General features: G+C 36.6%; 2 protein-coding genes across 5 annotated transcripts; both read left to right on the top strand.

Annotated features, from left to right (window-relative positions):
- Positions 1-115: 115 nt before the first annotated feature.
- On the top strand, positions 116-4553 carry si:ch211-67e16.3 (uncharacterized). The gene is made up of 5 exons (XM_067444956.1): positions 116-230; positions 1034-1345; positions 1496-1689; positions 3840-3887; positions 4044-4553. The coding sequence occupies exons 1-5, from the start codon at positions 176-178 to the stop codon at positions 4158-4160; spliced, it is 726 nt and encodes a 241-aa protein (XP_067301057.1). The 5' UTR covers positions 116-175; the 3' UTR covers positions 4161-4553.
- Positions 4554-12582: 8029 nt separating this feature from the next.
- Positions 12583-25808, top strand: si:ch211-67e16.4 (uncharacterized). 4 transcript variants are annotated; one of them, XM_067443515.1, is made up of 7 exons: positions 12583-13281; positions 14181-14615; positions 20423-20470; positions 20558-20769; positions 20872-21031; positions 21271-21388; positions 23194-23323. In XM_067443515.1, exons 1-6 carry the CDS (start codon positions 12771-12773, stop codon positions 21372-21374), a joined length of 1470 nt encoding a protein of 489 aa, XP_067299616.1. In that variant the 5' UTR covers positions 12583-12770; the 3' UTR covers positions 21375-21388; positions 23194-23323. The 4 variants fall into 4 exon arrangements, 3 of the variants coding, with proteins under 3 accessions (XP_067299616.1, XP_067299615.1, XP_067299617.1); XR_010905008.1 differs by lacking the exons at positions 20872-21031; positions 21271-21388; positions 23194-23323 and adding an exon at positions 18227-19606 and having other exon boundaries at positions 20558-20639; XM_067443514.1 differs by lacking the exons at positions 20423-20470; positions 20558-20769; positions 20872-21031; positions 21271-21388 and having other exon boundaries at positions 23194-25808.
- The last annotated feature ends 32 nt before the right edge of the window (positions 25809-25840 follow it).

The raw sequence follows: 25840 nt of genomic DNA, 5'->3' as shown, positions 1-25840 counted from the left end.
CTCTCCCCTCATCACTTCGTACCTTCTAAACTTCTCACATGACAAGTGACAAATATGTTTATGGGTGATATTGATCACCTAACCCACATACTTCCTGTGTTTTCTCACTCCAGTAAAAACAACCTGAAGAGGCTCGGCCACCATCACACTGACAAACCGACGAGGATACGTCAACATGCCTGAAAGGTTTACTCTGCTCGCTCTCAGCTTTTCTCTGATCCTTCACATGGGTAAGAAGATAACTTTTCTCATGCCCTTGTCAGTCACTGTTCTGTTTACATTCATGTCATTTGGACCAGATTCAGTTCCAAAATTCTTGGTTGGTACATGTATTACATGGGCAATGCTGGTTTCTTATTAGCACAGAGCCTATAGTTGTGGGTAAAGCATCACTAAAACCAGCATGAATGTAGACGCTAAATATATATTCATGAGGCTGATGAGTTCATTTTTGTGGTAAAGTTAGCCTGTCACGTTTGCTTAAGTCTACAGGTGTAACATATATGTTTCTGTTCTCTGTCATTACTGATTTCATTGACCTGTTGTTTAGTTCATATCCTCATTACTCCCCATGTATTTAAGCCATGACTTCTCCTCAAGTATTGTTTCTCCTATAATAAAGTGTTTCTTTTGGATTCTGCCGTGCTGTGCGATTCATACAGCCACATAGCGTGACAACAGGAAAATATAGGTGTTTTGAAATAAAACACTGCATTTACATATATTACTTAGAATATGGTCATATTCTGATTATGTTAAAGTCCTGACTGCCCAAACCAGATTAAGCCAATGTTCTGGAGATCTGAATAAGATAGCTGTCATATGCCTCTATTCATTTTGAATCATGTAAAGATCTTATTCTGAATATCCTCTAAAGCTGAATATTCATATATTCACCTACACATGAAGGTAATTCTGGGTTATGTTAGATTAGACATTTTGGCAGGTTGTCACATTGTAAACATGGTCAACATCAAATTATTCAGTGTTTGAACTATGAATGAATTAATAAAATGTCTTCTTTGTACCTCAGTTTGTAGCTGGGATGTGAGTGAACCTCTCAACCATACGCTCAACGACGATGGCTCAGTCAGTGTCACATGCATGTTTTATGGAGAAGAAGATTTTTCTTTGGAACCCAAGCTGATAATGAATGGTAAATATGTCTGTGAGGTTTCATCAAACAGCCAGGAGAAGTGTAAATGGAAAGAAAATAAGAAGACATTCACATTCACCTTGATGAATCCTGATCCCATACACAAAAATGAATTTTCCTGTGAGATATCCAAAATATATCCATTACCAATCATAACAAAAAAGGGCCCTACAACGAAGCTTTTCCGAGGTAAGTTTATAAATTCACTTATAAACCAGTTTTTATATACCCAGAAATTGTATATTTAACTGCAGTTAAAACCAGTTTAAATCTTGCCTTTTTAAACATAACCTTTATATAAATGAATTTTCACAATTTCACAATTATTTTTATTGCAAGATTGCAAGAACTCTTGGACTCCACCAAAAAGCAACTGTTCATGCACCCTCGAACAGCATGCCACTAAACATATACCTGAAGACAGGACCCCGTCTGAAGACATGTATACCCTTCTAATCTGTGGTCTGATCATAGTGCTGGTGATGCTCTCTCTCTACAGCATTATTCTCACTGCATTCTACATCAGATTGAGGGTAAATTTACAGATTTTCATTTTATTTTATGTTTGTACTTGTGTTATTAGTGTCTTTACTCCCGGATATCTTCCATCTTAAAAGTAGTATCTGTAAACATAGTTTATTCTGTTGCATTTGTGTATTTAATAGAGCCAATATTACTGTAAATATACTACATGATGCTGCGTCCACATCTTGTTGTAATTACCATCATTTCTAAATGACAACGCATCGTTCCACTCAGAGCTGTCTGGAAACTGTGTTCACGCCACGTCGTATTATACCATAGTATTGAGATGACAATACGTGACTTTCTATTCAGAGTTGCTCACATGAATCTACAGAGGTCAGGTACAGCGGTCACTTGGTACAAGTAGCAGCTCTCAGAAAATTCCCATTTCACAAGCTGTAGTTTCGTGCTCAATGAGGACGTGAACGCTTGTTACAAGTTGAAATTGCAACTGAAATTACAGTAATTACAATATGGCGTGAATGCAGCATTATGCGTTTCACTATCAACGGCAATAGGTTTGTTCGGCTTGAAGGGGTGCTGCGCAGACCGATCGGCGTATGACGTCAAATTACCGCGAGAGTGATCGGAGAGCAAACGACTCCTTACGCTTTTGAATGGCTCTCGCGGTACTTTGATGTCATGGTAGGCACAGCGCAGATGAAGAACAATAGGGGATCTCCGAAAATTCCCAGTTTACAAACTGAATGAGGACGTGAACGCTGATATCTCGTAATTATTACGGTAATAACGACATAGCATGAATGACTATATTCTCAACAGAAAACCCATAAGAGCCTTACACTTAAAAAAACAAAGGTACCTTATTGGCATTGATGGTTCCATAAATTTTCCTTATACTTTTACCTTATTTTTCACATAAGAGCGGGCGCGGCCATTTGTAAATGTTGTTTGTCATACAAAACAGCTCAGTACTGCTTGATATTGCAAATGTGTCTATTACCATATTATTGTAATATATTGCAACTATAAAAATAAGGTTTCATTAGTTAACTAACAATGAAAAAAACATTTGTTATAGTATTTATTTCTCTTTGTTAATATTAGTTAATAAAAATAAAAGTGTTCATTGTTTGTTCATGTTAGTTCTAAAGTTAACAAGCACAACTTTTGATTTTAATAATGTATTAGCCTATTAAATGTTGAAATTAACTATTCATTTAGATTAATAAATGCTGTAAAAGTCATCTTCATTCTTCAATCAAAAAATACTTGTTGAATTTACTTTAAAAAGCAGCGTCAAGTGGTCCCACACAACTATATTGATTCATTTTTTTTAATAAATAACAATTTAGTTATATGAACAAAAGAAATTCAAGTAAAAGTCGACAAAATGTATTTGCTTACATACAAACCATTTGAATTTGTCACTGTTACATAATATTTATATGTCGTTTTACGTAATGTTACATTTATAAAAGTTTATTATGTTAGGTGAACACATATATCAATTTAATTTACCTTATTAAATTAACTATTTGCTATACTAGTGTAAGTGGAAAACTAATAAATACGCTTTTTTTAGAAACAAAATGCAAAAATAACTCATTGGACAAACTCAATTTTATTGAGGGCAGGAATTCCTTTTAATAATAATGTGTGTAAGTGCCCACAGCCTAAACACAGGCACTACTCTTCTGCATAATGGAACCACAAAATTAAAGAAACTCTAAATGTCCAACATAACTAAACATTAAACTCTAAGATAAACTAACATCATCTTTCCCTTTACTGAAAAACATAAAATAACTTTAATCCCTAAATTTACTCTCCTAATGCAGTCCCTTGCAAAGCATGCTGGGAACTACAGATCCCCTGCCCAGTTTGTTCGTTTCACTCAGCAATGTTAAGTTGACTGAACAAACTCTTATTAAGCTTTACACAGTAAAGCTGTCAATGCTAATTTTTAGTAGAAACAGTTCAGTAAATTTAAGTTAAGTTACATGAGTTTAAGTAATGTGAACAAGGATGATTTGAGTGCAACTAACAACAGTGGAAGTACATTTTTTGAGTGTTAATTCATGTTAACTAATGAAACCTTATTGTAAAGTGTTCCTGTATTGTCACAATAGTTTTACAATTTCTGACACTTTGTTTTTCTTCTAGTCATTCTTGTCGTTTTTGTCTTCCTCTCCAGGTTGCAAAGCCGGAGTCTTCTGACACTCTGACCTATGTGCCAATGCAGGTAAGGGCTTTCTTTTTAGCTGTATGTCTTCTTATGAATTTATTAAGATCTTCTGCCATATGTGACTGTGTGCCAATAATGCAATATGACTGCACTGTACTTGTTGCTGTTTGGCACAGCAATACTTAAAATACATATTATTTTACTATGTTTCAGAGGAACGTAAATCGACGTGATCTAGACAACACAGAATACGTGGACATGCGTGAAGTGCAGAAACGGGGAGTATCCCACAGAGATATGAACCACAACTCTCATTTGATTACCGTCTGAGCCCATTTAAGGGAATCAGTGAGTTCACTCACGCTTTAACTGTGCTAGGACTCGCTGCTGGATCAAACATGATTAAGCTACACTAAAGAATAACGCAGGACCAAAAGATTGCCTTTACGCGCAACAAGACAGACTTCCCTAAATGCCTGAATCTGCATATGGCTGCTGCACCCCATTCTTGTTGTCTGTTGCAGATTTTTCATCTGCTGGCTTGTACAAGCTCATGCTGAATTGTAGCTATGCCAAGCTAAATGTATTAGTCTCTAGCTTGGGCATTTTTTTTTTATTATCATTTTGCTCCCATGGAACAATAATCAATGATAATATCTAATATCTATCTATCCATCTATCCATCTATCCATCTATCCATCTATCTATCTATCTATCTATCTATCTATCTATCTATCTATCTATCTATCTATCTATCTATCTATCTATCCATCTATCCATATATATATATAAAAACATATATATTTTACAATGAATTAATACAATGAAATGAATTAAATCGATTACTTGGTGAAGTAAATAAAGAAAATGACAGAAAGATGAGAGTTCACATGTGTTGTGTGTATCTAAAATGACATGGTCTAGCTACATTTATTTAGGAAGGAAATGATTACTGTGCCAATATTATCATAAAATCATACAAATTGTAATGTACTGGAAACATTTGTGTTTGCTCTTCAAATGACTAAATGCAATTTGATTCAATAATCAAATGTGTAGTTAAACTATTATACAAATGTCCAAATAACTAAATCGGCATTTCTAACCTAAATTCGAGGTCATGATAAAATGGAGACCGATAAAAATAAAGAATTAAAATGAATTAAATCACTTTGTCACGCTAAAAAACAGAATGCGCATAAACTTTGACCCGCTCATTAGAAACACTACATTGGACTGATTGGAGCAGGCCTTAACATGAAAAGGAATAGTTCACCCCAAAATGAACATTTTGTCATCACTTACTCACCCCCAAGTCATTCCAAACATGAGTTTCTTTCTTCTGTTGAACACAAAATACTGTTTCATTTGAAGAATGCTGGTAACCAGAAAGTTGACGGCACCCATTGACTTCCATAGGGGAAAAAAAAATAGGCTACTATTGAAGTCAATGGTTACCGTCAACTATCAACCAACATTCTTCAAACTATCTTCTTTTGTGTTCAACGGAGGAAAGAAACTCGTACAGGTTTGGAACAACATAAGGATTAGTGAAGGATGACAACATATTTATTTTTCGATGAACTAGTCCTTTAATTGACAAAAAAATGTCTTACTGGAACTAACAATTGCCCACAAATACACACATTCAATGTCACAATATGAGCATGTCTGGTCATAACTCTTTAGAGAGAAAAACAGACAGCATGCGTCTGAATATGCATATTCCTCCTCATACACAAGAAATATCTTGTTTATTTCACATTCACCACTCTTTATGATAAACCTAAAGTTTGGAACTCGTTGTTCCTTATAAGAATATAAATATTTCAAAATGAGGAACCGGTTACACTTTATTTTAAGGTGTCGTTGTTACAATGTAATTATATATTTAAGTACTGAGTAATCTTAATTAACATAGGGTTAGGGTTGGGTCGAGGGTTAGTTGCATGAAATTTTACACAATTTACTGTTATCACTATGGTAACTACATGTATCAAAGGACACTGTAAAATAAAGTGTTACCGAAGAATCTCTTGATGATGAAATTTGGTAGTCCCATCAAACACTCTGAGGAACAAACTCAGAGTTACCCGTAAAAAAGACAACAACATGTATGCCTACGCTTTCGCATCTCACTCGGCATACTTTCCACATCACGCTGAAGATATGACCTATGGACCGAACAAGTTTGTTGACACAAATTTACAATATCATTCAACCTCAAACCACATTCACGTTCTTCATGTAAACATGCATATTTTGCATCTGTTTTTCAGGACTGAAGATGCATTATATAATAATAAAAACACTTTTAGCATCTGTTCTTTTATTTTACTATAAGTCTCTTCCTAGTGCAAAACTGTTACAAGAAAGTATTTGTAAAGGAAGAGACGTAATATAAATTATTTTATTTATACAATTGATCTAACTTCAAAGTAGATCCTAAACTGATCCACATTTGATATGGCAAATTGTACTAACACCTGTATCATAAACATTAAACTACTGTGAAACATCAAACTATTAATGTGGTTTATAATCCCATGTGGTTTTATTAGCCGTTTTTGTTGTGTTAAATAAATAAATGAGCAACTGCTTAATTTATTCATACTGCAATGGGTGCTTCTGTTGTGGACTAATGGTTAGAGAGTCTGAGTTATAACCCAAAGGGTGCGGAAAATGACAGAGGTGCCCTTGAGTAAAGCACCTAACCCCCAATTTCTCCCCGGGTGTGATACACCTCAAAATGAGCTGAATGAAGGAAGCAAAACAATGGGCCTGTCCAAAAAAATGCCCACACGTGCAGTCTTGGACACTTATGAGCACGTGCACACAACAGGAAGCAAGTGTGCAAGATTGATGCCCAGGTCTGTGGAAAACATTGCTCAAAGCAGACATTTACAAACTGACCACCAACCACAACTTTCAGATACCATCATTATATTTTAGCTCAAGTGTCACAGAAAGGAATGCACAGGATTGTAAGGGTGTACTCACACTAGCCAGTTAGAACTGTGCCCGAGTGCGTTTGACCACCAAAGCGTGGTTCGTTTGACTAGTGTGAGTGCTCCGAAACGTGCCCGGGCGCAGCTCGATTAGACGGCCCTGGCCCGCATGGAAGAGGTGGGCCAGAGCACGGTTCAGTTGGACTCGGGCGCGGTTCGCATGCAATGTGAGCGCTAACCGTGCTGGAGTCCGTAATCAAAGCTGCAAAGTCCTTGCTGCACTTCAGCTGGTACCTTGCAAACCTCCTCATACGAGCAGCACGATTACGTGAACATTTTCGCACCACTAAGACGACACATCTGTTTAACAACAGGCTTTGAGAGGGCTGTGGACCAAATGACACAAAATTATCCACAAAGAAAACAATGGAGCGATGGACTCCATTGTGCTCAGAGAGCGCCGCTCTTCCTGTTTATCCCGAAACCGTCGCACCATAAGGACGTAAGCGTGCTCCGGCATGAATGCTGAGACCCTATGTGAGTGCAGGCCAGAGGGTGAGTGGGCAGGGGGGACAATCGTACTCGGGCCCGGTTCATGGCAACCATGCCTAGTGTGAGTACACCCTATGATAACAAAGGCAGCGAAGGATACATCTATGCTGCCTTCAAAAATTCTTCAGAGGAAGAAATCTCAGGAGACAGCAAGTAAAGCTAACATTGGATTTGGATGTCCCCTGATATATGCGACATCAGTTAGTTAATTAGAATCTCTTGAAGTATCGAAAATACATTTTGGTCCAAAAACTACAACTTTATTCAGAATTTTCTCTTCCTGGTTTGTTTTCAATCCTCAAATAAAGATTCCCATGGTTATAAATCAGCGTATTAATTCATGAGTCGGATCACGTGTCAAACTGCCAAACTGCTGAAATCACGTGACTGAAATCAATACGCTGATTCATAGCAAAGCAAATGTTCATGATTCATGGCAGCACAGTTCCTTGATTATTATGCAGGAATGAGAGTATAGTTCCTAGCCATATCGGTATAGAAAATCGCAACTTTTCAATTTCTGTCTGTCTTAGTACTAGGGCTGCGCAATATATCGAAATATCACAAATGTACATATCGCGATATGTATATCGCAATGCCACGAAATGTCTGAATGATTTTAATAAGCTACTTCAACATTGTAAAAAGTGTATGTTTTAGGCCGACACATATATCCGAGAATCGACTGGGCATACGACTGTTACATATGTGTCTTGCAGAGTTCTTTTAAAGTCAATAAATTGCGAAAAACAACTCCGCGCCCTTTAAAAAAAGACGTAAATAAAAGTAGTCAAACATTTTTTTGCATTTCAGAACATTAGGAAATGGACATCGGCCGACACGAACACACACACCTATTTAATTGATAATAAAGCCGTAAAGTAGCATATCTTTCAAATCAGGACAGCGCCACTTCTCACAATACAGACAGGTTTGGAGATGAAAAGTTTAACTGAGACGTAACCGCGATCAGAGTCCACACAGTAAAATTGGTGGATAGGATATTGGAGCAGGCGACTGACAGCGACCAACTTCAATGTTTAATTTTAAATAAATGTAGCCAACTGGCAGTCTGGCACACGTGGGTGCTCGGTATTTTCTGTGGGTGCTCGAGCCCTGGAGCACCCACGGTATCGGGTATCGGTCTGACACACACCGAAACGTGCGCACAAGCCGCCTCTCTGAAAGTGGGTGACCTGTTCACTTCTGTTTCTGGTCTTGTTACACACTCAAACTATCAACTACACACACAGTTATGTCAAAATGGCTGTCTTGATGAGTATTCATGTAAACACAGTCGGTTATGCTTTAAGTGGGATATCAGTCAGGGAAAGAAACAGAATGCGTGTCAATGGGATCTGTGCGTTAGCTCTTAAAGTGACAGCCTGCTAATACAGTAAACCTGCCACTGTCTGTCAAACAACAGAAGATTTTTAGTTTGTTTACATTGATGTTAAAATTATATTGTCAGATTTGTGACATCAATTTTTGCTCAAACACTGCTGGTCACTTTCAGAAGTTGTAGCAATGCTTTCTTTTCCCAGAAAGAGTGTGAAACACACAAATGGTATCATTCTTAGTTTTTAAATAATTGTTTTAATAGAATTTAAATAGATTTTACACACCTAAAGCAATATCGTACCACATATCGAATATCGCATTATTTAACAAGGTATTGCATTTTTCTTTAATATTGCACAGCCCTATTTAGTACACGATGTAACTACAGAAGAATCAAGTTTTAAATAGGAAAAATATCAAAAGTCTTTGGTCATTTTTGATCGAGATGCTAACGTTCTAATCAGATTCAATCACCTATGCTAAGCTATGCTAAAAGTGATAGTAAGTCAAACTTCAGACCCAGAGATCGACTGAATGGATTTGAAAATAGTAAAACTCTAGGGGAGTTGGGAAATGAGCCTTTTTTTTTTTTTAAACAAATAAAAAAAGTGTAGCGTTCCTTTTAAATGCACCACAACAACCGTTGCTGAGCGGTATTCAAGATATATCCCATCATGCATTATGTTCAGGAACTCAGGAGCCTCAAAATCACAAGCTGTCAAGGAAAAAAAAATTCCCTGCAAGTTAAAATAATTAGAGTTTACATATAATTTAGTAGTAAAACATATTCCACTTTTTATTAGTGCAAAGACTGCTTTTTATCACTTAATTAGAATCACCACAATTACTAAATTGTGTGTTCTGTTACATAGGGACTACTGAACAGACATTTAGAAGTTTATTTTAAAACTGTGCCCCGACTCCCATTTGATAGTCAAAAATTCTACTCATGCCCACTGATCACCTGGGCCAAATACACTGTCAAAAATCCAACTTATGTTTTGTATGACAAATTCAGCTTTTAAAGTTTATTCAACTGTTTAACATGAAAAAACAACAAATTGAAAAAAAACTCAAAGTTTGGACCCTAAGTTGAGAAAACTCAGAAATGTTCTTCAGCTGGTTGCTTTAAACTTTAAAGTTCTCTTTTTTCCTTTTTTTTTTAATTTTTTTTTACAGTGTACAGGAAAATATGTCATGTAAGTATTTAACACACCCGCTGAGAAGTTGAGTAAGCTCAAAGTTTTTGTTAAACTGAGACTTTTTAGTTTTAAGTTAAGTAGCTTTATAGTGATCTGTACAATTTAATCAGCTTTAGTTAGTCCAACATAAAAAGAATGTTTTAATACTCAGCGTAACTCAGAAAATGGACCCCCCCCCGCCCGAATATGTTTTCATGCTTGATTGTTAAAAAAAAAAAATCAAATATTTAAAAAAAATGACAGCACCTCTCTCACCAGTCTGTCTCAAACACGTCGTTTTAAATGAAGCCCCTCCGAAATATGAAATGTGATGTGATTGGCACTGCTTAGCGCATGTTTGGGAAATGTCACACCCTTTCATAACAGCAGTTCTGCTGTATGAATAATTCAGACCCTGATTTCCTGATTCATACCCTGACAATGATAACAAACAAAAGAATCTTCCAGAACAGATTTCAAGCATGGACTTTGCAAGCACAGATTTCACAGGATGTTTCAGAGTGGTATGTTTTCTTACGGTGTTATCCACCATTTACAGGGTTGCCAACTTTTAAGTTCAGGTTGGAGTGAGATTTTTTGGGGGCCGGGGGGGGGGGGGGGGGGGGGGGGGGGGTAATGCTTTTGATCTTCATTCAGTATCAGTTTATATCTAATAATATAGATATAATAATATGTTTGTTTTGGCACTAGTTTAAAGATTTCTTGGGTCAAATTATATGTGCCATTCCTTAATATTCACTTGTGACTGCTTATATAAGTATCATTATTCATTAAAAAGATTAGGATGCAAGTTATTTAAGTTTTGAAATTTCACATTTAAAGAAATCTAGTGTTTGATCATCATATCTAAATATTTATTAGAATGCAAAGACTGCAATATATTTTTGAGCAACTAGATTAGATACATGTATATTTATTAAAGAGCCATAAGGCACCTAATGGCATTACAAATAAACATTAATATTTTTTAGCCACAAAATGACTCTAATTTGCCTCTTTGAATTGGAATTCTCCATTTTAATATTAATTACTACACTAATTGTAATATAAATTTTAGAAGAAATACAAATATTAGAAGAAAAATATTTTAAGTGGTCATTTATTGAAAATAATTGTTGCACAAATAGTATTTAGTACCAAAAGACCTCCTCAAAATATTCAATAAATATAATTTAATGAGTATGAGTGTGACCAATTAGTAAGGAATACCTGAGGGCTAAATACAAGAATAACATTAATGTTAACAATGTTGCACTCTCCATAATAAAACGATCCTGTAAATATGGCTGACTTAATAATCAATAAACACTAAGCTGTACTGTTTACCAAAACTTGCAGCAAACATCTATATGGTGAAACTGTTGTGTATCCGCTTAAGCCATTTAAATTCATTGGCACAGCGCTAGAAGTATTGAGCGCTCATGGGCCACGTGACCAGCGCGCACCGCAGGGAGACGAGAGCATACAACTCCGCTTTTCAACGCCTCTGGCTTTAACATTATGCCACATTAGCGCCAAAACGCTATTTATTGTTTGAATTTCATTAAAACACATTTAAAAAAATTAAAGCTTATAGCTTTGTTTAATATCAAAAGCAGGTTTGGCAATTTGGCGTGAGATTGAGTTGGGCGGAGTGAGAGCGTGAGACAGAGCCTGAAAGCGTGAGAATCACGCCAGATGCGTGAGAGTTGGCAACCCTGCATTTAAGTTAATCATGTCAGAAAGCTATGATAACACAGACAGTAATCAATCACAAAAGCATGGTTCATTTTCCTAATTAAACACAAAAAAAGCTAGTGTTACAAAAAGCTACTGCTTACAAAAGCTACAGTAATGTTTTAGCAGGCTAGCGGAGACAAACATGTTTGCCCTTTGTTTACATCATAGCAACTACAGAAAACGTATAATTGGAATTGTTACTAGAAAACACAGCTACAAATAATAAGACATACTTACAAGTTGTGTACCATAAACATCAAATTGTCCCGACAAAATGGGAAAGGCTACGTCTTTCAGGAGAAGTTTTTGTGCGTAGCTTGCATTGAACACTCTTAGTTTCTGGAAGCTGTTCTCCATAAAATGTGCAGTGACCTACATAGACAAACTTTGGGGTTTATAATGTTCAGGAACAGTGTTAAAAATATATGTCTGCCTTAGGACAAACTTTTCCAGCTATGAACAACAGCAAAAAAAAAAAAAAAAAAAACACTTAAAGGGTTAGTTCACACAAAAATTTATGTCATTAATGACTAATGTCGTGTTATTTAAAAAATAAATAAAAGATATTTTATATTTAGTCCGAGAAAGTATGAAAGTGTATGCACATTATATTGTCCATGTCCAGAAAGGGCAGTAGGAGTAAAATCTACGAGGTATAACGTAAGCTAACTGCAAGAGGCGTTTATTCTTCGTGCTGAAGGTGGTCTGTCGGAAGATAGATTGCTACATTTATAACGTGTTAAATATGGATGTGTCTTACACAAACGCATCGATTTAAACTTGTGGGCCTCATTCACTCCCTAATAAAGATTGTAAGGCGACAGGTTCCCCTACTTTAAAATAATAATAAAGTAAACTAACTTTTTACAGTGCATCTTGTGATAGTGTTTCTGCCATCTTACCCTGGTGATGTACATGTATGCAAAAATTTCATCATTCAAATTTTCAGCTTCACTACTATGATTCCCACAATGGGTTAATGTGCTCCTGCTGAACCGGATGTGATTCCTGCTCCGTCTCGGTGTTGTCGTTGCGTGGCCAATGGCGGACTGTCCCAGTATATTTGTCTGGTAAACACAGCCTACGTTTTTCACAAATATAGGCCTACTAGAAGACCAGTCGGACATTAAAATATTTTTAATCGTGTTTTCGGCTTAGCGCAGATCGCGCCCACCAGCATGGACGTGAATTTGACCATCTCTCTGATGCGGGGCCAAATGGGCGCTGTCATAGAGAAAGCCGTGAACGTCGCGGTGGAGACTGTGTTAGGAGAGATGATCCGGGTGGTCGGGCTTAAATTTGAGGAGATCAAACGGGAGATGACAGCTAAAGAGAAGGAGAATGAGAACATCAGGAGAATGTTAGAGACGTCCCGCTGTCAGATGAAAACAATGCGCAAGTACATTAGCGTCCTGGCCGCTAAAGATGCCAGCCATAGACTGTATCAGGGAGATGGAGACATGGCAACATCCGCAGGGATGCACTGCAGAAGAGTGCCGACGAGCACTGTGTCGGTGTGTACCAAAGCCACAAACCCCTGTCCCAGACCGAGAGTCACCGAACCTGCCCCTGTAGCTGGACCCTCATGGGTGAGACATCAGATGCACATACCCAAAGAAACGTTAAGAAATGAGAATCACATTGCTGAATTCCATATGGAAGAGATTCATGGATCATCAGTACATAAAGGTATGAAACCTGCTGCTAAACATGCATGGGTGAATGGGTGATGCAGTATTTTTTCATATTCTCGTCTATATTAAATGTATGTATTCAATAAAAATTATAAAGATGAGATGGAAATCATTTTTGTCTTTAATCACAGTTTTACAACATAAGACTTAAAGGATAGTTCACCTAAAAATTTAAATTATTCTAATTTACTCAAGCCATCCTAGGTGTATATGACTTTATTCTTTCAGCCAAACACAGAGTTGTTACAAATATTATTTTCAAGCCCAAACAAGCACATCCATCATCATAAAAATAATCAATACAACGCCAATGAGTTAATTAATAAAGGCCTTCTGAAATGTGTTTTTGTAAGAAAAATATCCATATTTATAACTTTATAAACGATATAACCACTGGTGTCCGGTAACGGCCATACGCGAGTTGAGTTCCAGGGGAAGAAGAGTGGCCTCTGTTTATTTATTTAAAGTGACTCTTAAACCCCTAACCTTAAAAAAAATGTTATACTGATATTTCAAACAGTATGTACTACAATGGCACTTTCTATGAACATTTATTATATACAATATTTACTTAAAATTCGCAAAAATATCCACTGCAAATATGCTTGGTCAACTTGATAATCATTTTGAAGTGTCATGCCAATTACTGTAATATTAGCAACAAGACACTGCATAGTTTTAAAGTGAGAATAACTATTAGAGTTAATCAAATATTTTGCTCATACTTATTAAAGTTTGTTCTACACCCAAAATGTCACTTCCTGGAGCTTGATGTCATTAAGGAACTGATTTTTGTTAATTAAAGGGTTACATTTTGTGTGTATACAGTGTGTATTACTCTTTCCTAATGTTTTCCCTCAACTCAACAGAAAGTGACTTTTGTTGTTTCCATAGTTGAGAACTCAAGTCCTCACCTGGTGGACAGTCAGGTGCTTCTGTCTGAGACCAGTGATCCAATATGGGGTCAAAACCCTCTGGCCTCTGCAGAGACTGGGCACACGGACATGCCGGACAGCAGCGTCCTCTCTGCACCCATGATGGCAGATGAAGGCATGTCCCAGACTACAAGTACAAGCACCTTTGCTGCACCATCCCTTAAGATCAAGCAGGAGGAGGCAGAGGTTGAAATCGTCTGTGTGAAGGATGAACCCGCAGAAGCTGGAAGCGTTTCCAGGTTTGAATATTCCAACCCTGAACTTCACCATCAAGTGGGGGAACCAGAGCTTGGGGTCTCACTAGATCTATCTGCATCCTTTCAAGCCCTTCAGAGTCCAGGCACTTCAGCAGACCTTGCAATCCCAGCATTCATCAACATGGACCCAAACAGCTGTAAGTATAACATTTTTACACTGATTTATTTAGGATATTATGAAAATAATGCATTTCAGCTATTGTTCAGCTGAAGTCAGTTCAGTGTTGATTCAGTTCCATTGTAAAGATCATCAATTATTAAATTAGTTCATTTAATAATACAAAAAAGCCTGGACAAGGGAATAATAAATGACAGAATGAAGTCATCAAGCTGATTTGAACAAACCTGTTTGTTAAAGGGGCTCAATGTAAGAATTTCTTCATATATTGTATGGATTTATTTTTTCAGTTCAATTTCACTTTATTGTTGGAATCTCTTCTAAACATTCACATCAATACACACACTATTTAAGTATGTATATACATAACCAGCTGCAGTGCATTGATTTAGTCTTATTTGTCAGAAGCCTGGGGCCTACTTCTCCAAATTGGCCCAATTCTGATTTATTAATTTTACAGACTGATGCACAAAGGATATCCATAATCTGTTCATTCTAGAATATGCTACTCTAAGTCTTTAGTTTAATGGCAAAAATTGAAATTCCTGATACTAAATACATAATTTTACCTGTCAGGGACAACATTTTGTTTGTAATAGATAGCAGTCAAGCTTTGAGTTGATCAGAGAGATAGCTATATTTAAAGATAGAATAAATAACAGTAATATCTCTTTGTTTGCACCAAAGGACCATTGTCTCCTAAGAAAATACATTGTTGTATCTTTATAGCAAACATAATCTAGGCCAGTGTTTCCCAACCTTTTTTCAGTCATGGCACCCTTTGAAAATGTACTAATTTTGTGGCACGTTCTCGCATACATTATGCTAGGGGGTAACGGTACAGATTGCTTTCGCATGTGCTTTCGGCGCAGTGCACAGAGACTAATCTTCTCACAGCGTGCGAGTTCTCATTCGCGTCTCCTGGCTCTACATTCGGCTGATGACGGCGAAATGATGGGTCATACGGCAGCACTCGCATCCATTGAACACAGTTCACAAAGAGAGACCGTTTTGCCCACATTTTTCTTTTATTATCGCTGTTGTAATGAGGAGCCAGCACATGTTTCCAGCGACAGAAACATACATAAAGCATTATTTTCAAGTTACAACCTATATTAAAGATGCGTCATCAGATGTGAGATGAACCGCAGTGCAAGTGCGTGTCGGCACCTTTTACACGGCACCCCTGCTCACGTCAGACGGCACTGGGAAACGCTGATCTAGGCTATATGTGCAGCATCCACACAGACACCCAAGTATTTATAAGATGACACTGTTATATTATGTTAAGTTATATTATGTGTAGTTTCTCTTGTTTGATAGATATACTCTTGCCAAAAATAATTTCCTGTTTGTCTTCTTTTTTGTTTTATAAGATGATGAAGGAAATATTTTTTGGTCTTTTCAATGTTTTAAAATTCCAATGTGTGAACAGCTTGTAACAAAACTTTAAAACCAATATATTCCACGACTTTAGGTTGTCCATGAAAGCCTGAATTCATTTTTTTTTCTTTGAGGGAATCCAAAGGATGTACGCGTACTCCCAAGAGCCTCTCTTCAATGACTTATAGAATATTCAGTATAATGTAATTTATACTGTTATAATGTCAATGTGTCATGCAAATAAAAGGGATTAATTCAAACTATAGTCTCACATAGCCAGATCTATAGTCTTAAATATACTTTAAAATTACACTATGATAGTTTGATTATAATGACCTCCATCTGTCAACATCATGTCGGTGAATAGCTATAATCAGATGCTTTCTTAACTGATGTTTACTCCACGTTGTCATTTTTGGGTTTATTTTGTTATTGAGAGAAAAGCCTGCAGCAAATATTTACATATTCATCTAAATGTTGTTCTCAGCCTTGTGGAAGGCATCTGGATGGTCGTAAACCATATATTGTTTCAAAGGTATTTCCAACGTTTTACTTATAAGCAAAGAACGAAAACAACTTTGCCATGATGAGTATATCGGGGCTTTGAATCCGCAAAAAGTTGCTGGCTGCAGTTCACTTAATGGCCACAGGTGCCGCTAGTAACAAAGGTTTCTGATTTCTACATAGCCCCTTTAATAAAGCAAGAGAAATGCTAACTAACTAGTATATCTGTAGCAGTGATTTTGTCATAAGCAATACAAAGGGATAGTTCCCCCAAAAATTAAGAGAAATCTGAGAGAAAATAAATCTATATGATTATGAATTTAATCCTAGTCTTATAAAGAGATGTGATCGCTTTATACAAAGAACAGATTTTAATATACATAAACATTGATCAGTGAACATACAAAAATCTCTTAAATATGGTAAACGAAAGCTCAACCGCATGTGCTTGACACTAAAAGACATCTATTCATCATATAAAGCCAACACAACTCTTCAGAGGACTTGGATTCATATGGATTTCTTTTATGACCTATTTATGAATGTTTTGAAGCGAATAGTCTTTTAATGGAGGGACATTTTAATCTCAGATTTCATTCAAATATCTTCATTTGTGTTCTGATGACAGCTTTTTCAAGTCTTTTAAGCTTGTTTTTCAAAATTCTTATATTAAATCACAAGAAATTTGAAGTTTTGATCTGTGGTCAAACTGATTTTACTCAAGATTATGAAAATGTCGACGTGCTTCACTTAAAGGCAATCAAGACAAAGCTTTTATAATTAAGTAAAAACTAGTGTAATGTCGTTTGTACATACTTTTAACAAGCAAATGTACATACTACATAAACATGCACGGAAACCAGAAATGTGTTCTAATTGATGTAGTTTAACAAAAATACACCTTTAAAGCAATTCCCCCAAAATTTCTTTAAAACCATAGGTCACCTCACGAACAAACATTTTCTTACAGGATATTTGTGTCATACAGTCGTATGATTCAAACATCCTAAAACAATATCATTAGATATTTCTGAGAAAACACTTCTGAGAAATGATCTGATAGTGTGGTTAGAGGTATATTTTTGTTTTGACACTTGGTTTTTAATGTGCTGTCTAAAACCCATCTGCGGCCTTACTTAACTGAGGTCCGTGAGCACTAGCAGCAACTGCTGTTTAACACTCTAGCAAAAAGAGAAGACAAAAATGGAAAGCAAGGTTATTTTCACTTGTACGGTTGGTTTGTCACTTTGGTTTTACAATCAATACTCGCAAACACCTGCCATGGATATACAAGAGATGCGAAAAGTGCAAGTTACTTTCTGCAGATGAGAAGCAGTGAGAAATTCATCACAACAGAGGCTGTATTGCTTTCATACCAGTTGCAAAGCGTACCTTGCCTGTTTTTCTCAAGGTCAGGTTTTAAAAGTTTTGCAGTCTGAATAATTCGGTGTATGCCAGTGACACTGACGCTGTTACAAGCCATTTTTAGTTTTACACTGACTGACTTCAACCTTGTAACATTTGATCCTGAAACATTTCTGAAGTAGGGTCATTACTGGGTTGAAATGGTCATAAGATCTAAAAATGTTTTGAATAACAGAATCAACATTGACGCTACTCACAAAAGGCTCATTGTACATATGATGAATTCATAAATGTCAAGTCATGCTGAGTTTAAAAGCATCTATTCATTTGGGAAATGGAGAAGCTGAGCAAGTCTTCATATTGGATTCCTTTTTTCAGACACAGTAATGGCAAAAACAGCTGCTGAAAAACAGAGAGCATACAGGGCGAAAAGGGACGCTGATCCTGAACGCAGGGAAAAGTACCTCAGGACTGAGCGAGAGAGGTGGAGAAGAGATGTTGAGACAGGGAAAAAGAAGAGAATTGGTGACCTGTGTGAGAAGGCTCAGAGATGGAGGCGCAAGCAGTGGAGAGATGCCAAAGAACGACAGAAGAGGAGGAAACCGTTTTTCAAAATAATTGCCTCCCCCCCGGACAGCGCCGAACCCAGTCTGATGGTGTTACTGCAACCCCGAAGAGGACCGCAGACCGACTGACAAGTCTAAATAAGCCAGCATAGCCTTAAAAGGGAGGTGATCATCAAAGCACTTGAGTCCATGTGCTCTATCAGGTGGTAATTCAGACACTCAGTAAAATGACTTGTGACCAAGTCAATGAGCTGCACAATTTTTTTCTGTAACGGAAAGAGAGGGATGACTGAGATTCTGGGTAATCCAGAAGTGAGTGGAAGATGTAATTTATGATGGACTTTAACCTCCACTGAACTTTGTGACATCTTGCCATTTTAATTCACAAAGCTTTGTGGACCACGCTAAATGAATGTTACTCTTTGTATTACACATGTTTTGCTTTGAGGTACTTCGTAATGAGTTGTCAAATTAAATAACTGAATGAATGGATGAACGATTGAATTAAATGTATATTTTATTTACAGTAGCCACTTCAACCCTGTTATCATTTTCAACCCTGTTGAATTGCATTCAGCCCTGTTACGTTTTTTTCCTCACTGTGTTTTTGTAATATTCGTCATATTTAGAGAGTATCTGAAGTAATCAGTAAATTACAATACTGTATGCCTGGTAATAGCATTACTTTAGGATACTGAATCATGTGTTAAACTGTAACATGATAATTAAGCATTTTATTTTTCCTTTCTTTTTTCTTCTTCAAAGAATAACATGAAATAACTTGGTAATTTGGTCCTGAGGTAGAACATATGTTTAACCAGCAGTAATATTTTCATGCAATAATGAATGCCTTTGAATGTTCATTATTTCATTAAAATGTTATTTAGTTGTTTTATTTAAAAAGGTCAGGTACAAAGAGCCTCCATTTCTGAGAGATTTTGTAGCAAGACCGTGAAGTACATCATTAAATTTTTCACCAGATCATGGAATACTTTGGAAGCTCCTTTGAATTTTTTGGAACACACAGTGAATGAGACAAACATTCATGTTAAAGTGGTGTCATAAAATACACATTTTGTCAGAATTAAAAAGAAAGAAACATTTTTTCCCCTTTCGAAGCTGTTCATGTGTTTTTACACATCGCAAGTCATTCAGTGAAGGGGAATCACGAGAAATGCATCAACATGAACAGGTGAGTCCAACCACTTTACTTGAACTTTAACACTTTAAAGGTCAATGTGTTTATCACATTAATACAACTAATTACTGCACTGACAATGTATTATTTTTAATTTTTCAAACATGTCCGACAGAATAGTGTTTTTAAATATATATTAATATACCATTTCAAGGTACGTTAATATAGGTTTGGATAAGACATGATTGTAAAGGTAACAGGGCTGACTGCAACAGGGTTGATTTTCGCAGTTCAGTTAGACAAGAAAAGGTCATGACACTAGGTGCTTATTAGGAGAATTGAATGTGGAAGCTTTCCCCAAAATATATTCAGACATCAATGTTTACTGTACAAAATGGTAACAGGGTTGAACATTGGCCCGACTGAGAAGCATAAAAAGGTAAAGTTATATTAAAAAGGAGACATCCTTTCAGAGTTCATGTTGCCATTTAGACCAAACCTATAATCTATAGCACAATTTAAATAAGAGTTAAACAGGAGTCATTAAAGGCTTAATTCTAGCTTATTTAGATTTGTTTTAAATTGAATGTGTGCATTTGCTAAGCAAAGAAGTTGGAAAGAAATCTGGGGACTGACAAAAAGACATGAAAAACAGACTAAGTTTAAATTTTGTTACAAAAATGTGATTATGCATATGTTAAAGTGAGTCATTTAAAAACAAAAAGGTTGGAACCATTTCCCTTTTGGGAGAAGTTTGGGTGTTTCATTGTTTCTTTAATAAAATCATGATTTTGTTTCTGAAATTGATTACTATTTGAACATTTTAATGTTTAATGTAAAGTTTTAATGTTTGTAAATTTGTTTTTGCAGCCATGTCAGATGCGAGTCCAGAGAGTGTTGACAATAATCAATGTACAGGTAAGTTTAATCCCTTCATTTACAACGTACAGTTAAGCTCTTGTTAAGTGTTTATAGTTAAGTGACAAATCACCTGTGGTTTTGCAGCTGTAGAGAGGGCTATTCTTGAGTCGCAGGGAGAAATGGACTGGAAAATCAACCACCTGACTGCTTTGGTTCAGTGTCTTTTGGGGAACAAGCAATTTGAACCCTTACTGCAGACGCAGGATGAAGAGGATTGTGTCCTGCCTCTGATGTCAATGGAGGATCTAGACCGGTTGGAGCAAAGACTTCTAGACAAAGGGAAAATGCAAACATTTGTAAGATTCATTGGAGTTTTATAAATAAAGCAGTGACCGAAATGACCAAACGTTTGTGTCTGAGAATTTGTATTTACATGCTATATTAAATCTCTGTTTTAGGTGAACAGATTGTCTATTAGTGGAGGTCAAACTATGAAGAAGACCATATGGAGAATTTGCAACAAGGTCTTTGCCTCCAACGTTGCCAAACAGCTCAACTGGTGCGGACGTGGAGACAAGCGAGGCTTGAGAAAAACAAATATTGGAGCACTTATAATAGGTATGCCCAAAACAAATTAAACATTTTTCATGAATAAAAGTATTGCAGTGATATAGTTCCATATCTCATATGAATTCATTTTAATTTTAGCATTTGCAATGAATTTCTTAACTACTCATTCTGCTTATGTTGAATAAAATTGTACAATTGCATGCATAAACAGCCAGACTTGTCTGTTCAGTAATAAATTAAATTTTGTTTCTTTGTAAACTAATCATTTCTATCTATTTAACATACAGCTGCAGCAATGAGGAACAGTGTCCTCCTGAGTCCCACAGAGGCAGAGGCAGAGAAATGCATCAAAGATTACCTGCGTTTGGCCCCAGGAAGGACATCCTCCTAATCTATTGTAAAAATGTCAGTTTTAATATATACATTGCTTGTACAAAGAATTACTGTACTGTATACTGTTCAATAAATAATTTAATAACTAAATTAACTTGTTCAGAAGCAGTAAATTAGGGTCCTTAAAGTCAGTGTCCATTAAAAAAAAAAAAAAAAATTCAACATTAGGATTTTTGGTAAAGAATTTACAGACTAGGCTTAAGCCCAAAATGTATGAGCTGTGTTAAAGGGGTGGTTGCATGCGATTTCACTTTCTTAACTTGAGTTAGTGTGTAATGTTGCAGCTTGAGCATAAACAGTATCTGCAAAGTTACATCGCTGAAAGTTCAATGCAAACAGAGAATTTTTCTTTTAAAGTAATGGCAGTTTATTGCCTACAAAAACGGCCGGTTTGGACTACAACGAGCTTCTTCCAGGTTGGTGACATCATAAACCCTTGCTGGTCACACAGGTGTGACTTCTGCCCGTAATGGGAAGGGGCGTGACGTTTCTGGACAACCTGTGCTTGGCACTTCAGCCAATAAAAATACATGAAACTACATTTGGCCATCTAACCAATCTAAGACCATTGCGTTTTTCGGAGGGATGGGCTTCATAGAAGCAGGAAGCATATGAGCCGTTCAAAGGACAGTGGAGACAGCGGTGTGGAATAAAGGTCAAATAAAAGAAAAAATAATGCTGCGCCCCATAAACACAACCAAGCCTAGAAAAAAAACACGGAACCATCCCTTTAACTGAAGTAACTAGCAACTTTTGTCTCAAGATGCACACCTGACACCAGTAGTTTTTTCCTTCTAAGGCACATTTATAAAAGCAACTTAAATGTCCCAATTGAACTAAGGCCTTGTCTGTGGAACCGGGCCTAAGAAGGTTTAAAATTCTCCTGTGGTGTGAAAAGTATTACATGTAATACTTCAATTAATATCATATAAAAACCCAAAACACTATAAACTACATGTCAGGTTACTAGAAACACCTGCTTGTTGGAAGTACCTTTAAGTAAATCCAGAAGGTGCTCTTTGGAAGGGTTTTTTAAACTTATAGAAAAGACGATCCAGGGCACTTCTTATGGTTTAAAAAGTTAAAAGGCCTTTATTCAATACATGGCTTACTATAGAAGCAATAAACTAACGCAAACACTGCACACTGTTGCATTTTGGCAATACATCCTTTCTCAGAGTGTGCCGGGTACAAAATGAGTGTGTTGTTACATTGGTAAAAACAAACGCCTTCCAAAAATGTAGCTATCTTGGCTTTTGTGAATCTAAAACTTGCTCAGCAAACACAGATAAGATGGTACTTGAGGTTACCAGTTATCAGGAAACTGACAGGATGTGATGTTACAGTAATCAGTCAAAACTGTTTTCAGGAGAGGAAAAAGCTGACATGTAACATTAAAACCAGTCTCTTTCACAGCACACATAGAAGCTGCGTAATGCACGGAATCACAACAGATCTGCCAGTTCCTGAGTTTCATATGAAAATTTAAAGTGATTCGTTTGTGCCACCCTGTGACTGCACATGTGGCATTGTCTTCAAGTGAACACTGCCTGTTTATTAATGTATTATAATAAGCTATCAAGGACTTCTATATTTAATTGTGGATCTAATTAGTTTTGAGGGTGTTTGTTTTTTACTATTTAGTTACTATTCAAAAAATAGATCAAAATATATATATTTTATGCGTTTATATATATATGCGTTTTAAACAATAACTTGCTAATCCTGCTATTTTTTGTTAAAATAGTAGCTCAAAATTTGGTGAGGTTATAGTATTTGTAATATATTTAAATCTCTCACCTCTCTGCCCCTTATAGATGACGACTCTCAGCTGTCTGTGGCAGGTGTCCAAAAGCAGGTGCGTCCGAGACGTAAGGACCTGAACCTGTATGAAGAGTACAAACGCAGCCGAACTCTGTGTCTGAGAGGCCGTAATACAAACCGAGGACGTAGTACAAACCGACGGCGTGAGCTGGAGCAGACTTTACCACAGGCTCTACTGGCAGACCTGGTAAGAGAACGAAGAGAAAAGACTCGTCTTAGAGTGGCCCGCTGGCGCGCCAAACGCAAACTGCAAGCCTGTTTGATGGCCTCGCAGGCTGCGCAGTTTAACGGTGCTCCAGTGCAGGGTGCACCTGCCCAGCGGGGCGGCCTGATCTCCCCCCGCAGGCGAGGTGGGCCGATGTCGCAGCGCGGTGGGCTTGGAATGAGAAGGGGACTGTCCGAGACTGGCACATATAACCTGCTGCTGCAGTTCGGGCCCAGTCCTACCCAATCAGCACCAGCACATGGCATGAATGAGGGTATGATGCCCTCGTCGCTATTGCAGAACAGAACTACTGTAACTAGACCAACTTACCAATGATGCAGTGTTTACTTACCGGTAAACTTGTGCGTAATGGTGGAACTTGGAAAAGGTGGTTGTAAAATGGTTAATAAAGTTCCTAAAACTATAACTTGCCAACCAAAAGCCCATACTGATCTGTGCAAAAATGATTCATATACTATACATTCAACATGTTCATCTTTAAATCTGCAGTCAGTAGCTTAACATAACCAGCTAAAACTATCTCCTTACCATAGCCCTATTCACAACAGTAAGCTTGTAATAATGCGTTATATTTGAGTGGTACTGGTACCTTTTTGCGTGGGAAATTTGAGCATGTATTTAGATCACATCTGTACACTACCAGTCAAAAGTTTGGACACACTTTCCCATTCTCTTTGATGGGAAAGGTGTCCAAACAGGTAGTGTACATAAAGGAGGAGTCCGGGTAGTAGTACCGAATCACATGTGAGGATGCTGCAGGTGGCCAATCATCCATAGCCTTTTCTCACAGCAGCTGGAATAATGAAACGTATCATTTTGATGGTGGATTGTAATCCAGAAAGGTCCAAAGGAAAATCATCAGTGACAACTGGAGATTCACCCGTAGTCAAAAGCAAAAGATTAGGCTGTACAGAAATTGAAATCTACAGATCTCCATGCCAATGCACAACCCACATAAAGACGCTAAATCTGCAAATTGCAGGTTTCAAACAGAGATGGTAATAAAGAAGCAAAACTTACAGACTGCAACTTGCAAATTTAACTGAAAAATTCTACATATTTAGATTACATTAAGCATTTATACAACTGTGACTGTATAATAAAATAAATTCTACAATAAACTGCTGCATAAAAAGTAAATGGAAAAAGTAAAAAACAGATTAACATATATAGTGGTCATCAGTGAAGAAATTTCACTCAGTATTAACATGAATATCCTAGTTATGTTGGCCCACTTAACTTGTGGAAGTTTTTGACCACAGTGTACAGGATGTTTCAAAATAATAATTTGACCCATTTGTTAAAATATACCCATGTTCATCATCATGGCCTCATTTTTTCTAGCAAATGATTACGACAGTTGTTGATCAGAAAATGTTGTACGCCAGTATTTTCCAAATGAGAGCACAGTGCAAATGTGCTGTGTAAGCAGATTTTGAGCGGGCAAACAGAGGTTTAACAGACACTTGTGTAAAAAGTGGTTAATGCCGTTTAGTTTCGGGAAATTAGTCTGTTTTGGTAACATAACCAGAATGGTATGTTTTTGGTATGTTTTACTGATAAAATCCTCACATATAGAGTTATCTAGGTAATGGGGAAAACTGTAAACCAAGAGCTGTATCAGTTTTGGTATTGATTCATTTACAGCTATCTTATATTGTGTTGTTGTTTGTTTAAACCACAGTGTCTTGCAAAAATAAAAAAGTGCAATAAAGGCATTGTGGCAGTTGAGGTTTGAGGACCAAAAGCTACTTTCAATAACTGAAATTCCACATTAACATTTCAAACTTTATCTGGTCTTCGAACTTTATTAAGCTTCATTTTTTTTTTGGAAAAAATTACCTTTAATTTATAGTATTCTGAGAAATGACCTGGAAATGACTTCAGTCAGCTGAGAGAAAACACTGATATTAATGTAAGGCAATACACAATGTGTTTCACAAAGACTACAAAGACATTTTATTTGAAACCCTCACAACTTTACATGGACTCATTGGGGTTGCTCTCTTTTGTTTTATGTAATTGTATTTACACAAATGTTAATTTTTAAATGCCACATCATAATCATTTCTCAAGTTTAGAAGCTCTACAGTAGAGTAGTTCAACCGTTTACACTAGGTTGGATGTGATTAAAGATTAATAAACATGTTTCTTACAGTTTTCATGTGCTATGTGCAGTGTTATGCTGTTTAAAGATTATTAAACGTTTAATGTTGTGTGTTACATTTGTTGGTGCATATTAATTAAAATATAAGATCTTAAGAAAATATAAGATTGTTCTTAAAATCAACCAAATTATGCTGCTGAATAAACATCCTACTGCAGAGCAAATGTTTAAATGTGTGCTTCAACATTTCAATGCATTAAAGCAACAAGTAGTTACATTTGTGCTGCTCTATTGTGTCCATTGACTT

Source organism: Pseudorasbora parva, chromosome 5, assembly GCF_024679245.1.
Source record: "Pseudorasbora parva isolate DD20220531a chromosome 5, ASM2467924v1, whole genome shotgun sequence".
Classification (NCBI taxonomy): Eukaryota; Metazoa; Chordata; class Actinopteri; order Cypriniformes; family Gobionidae; genus Pseudorasbora; species Pseudorasbora parva.
The sequence above is the reverse complement of the archived record's forward strand: the minus strand, read 5'-3'. Positions and strand labels throughout refer to the sequence as shown.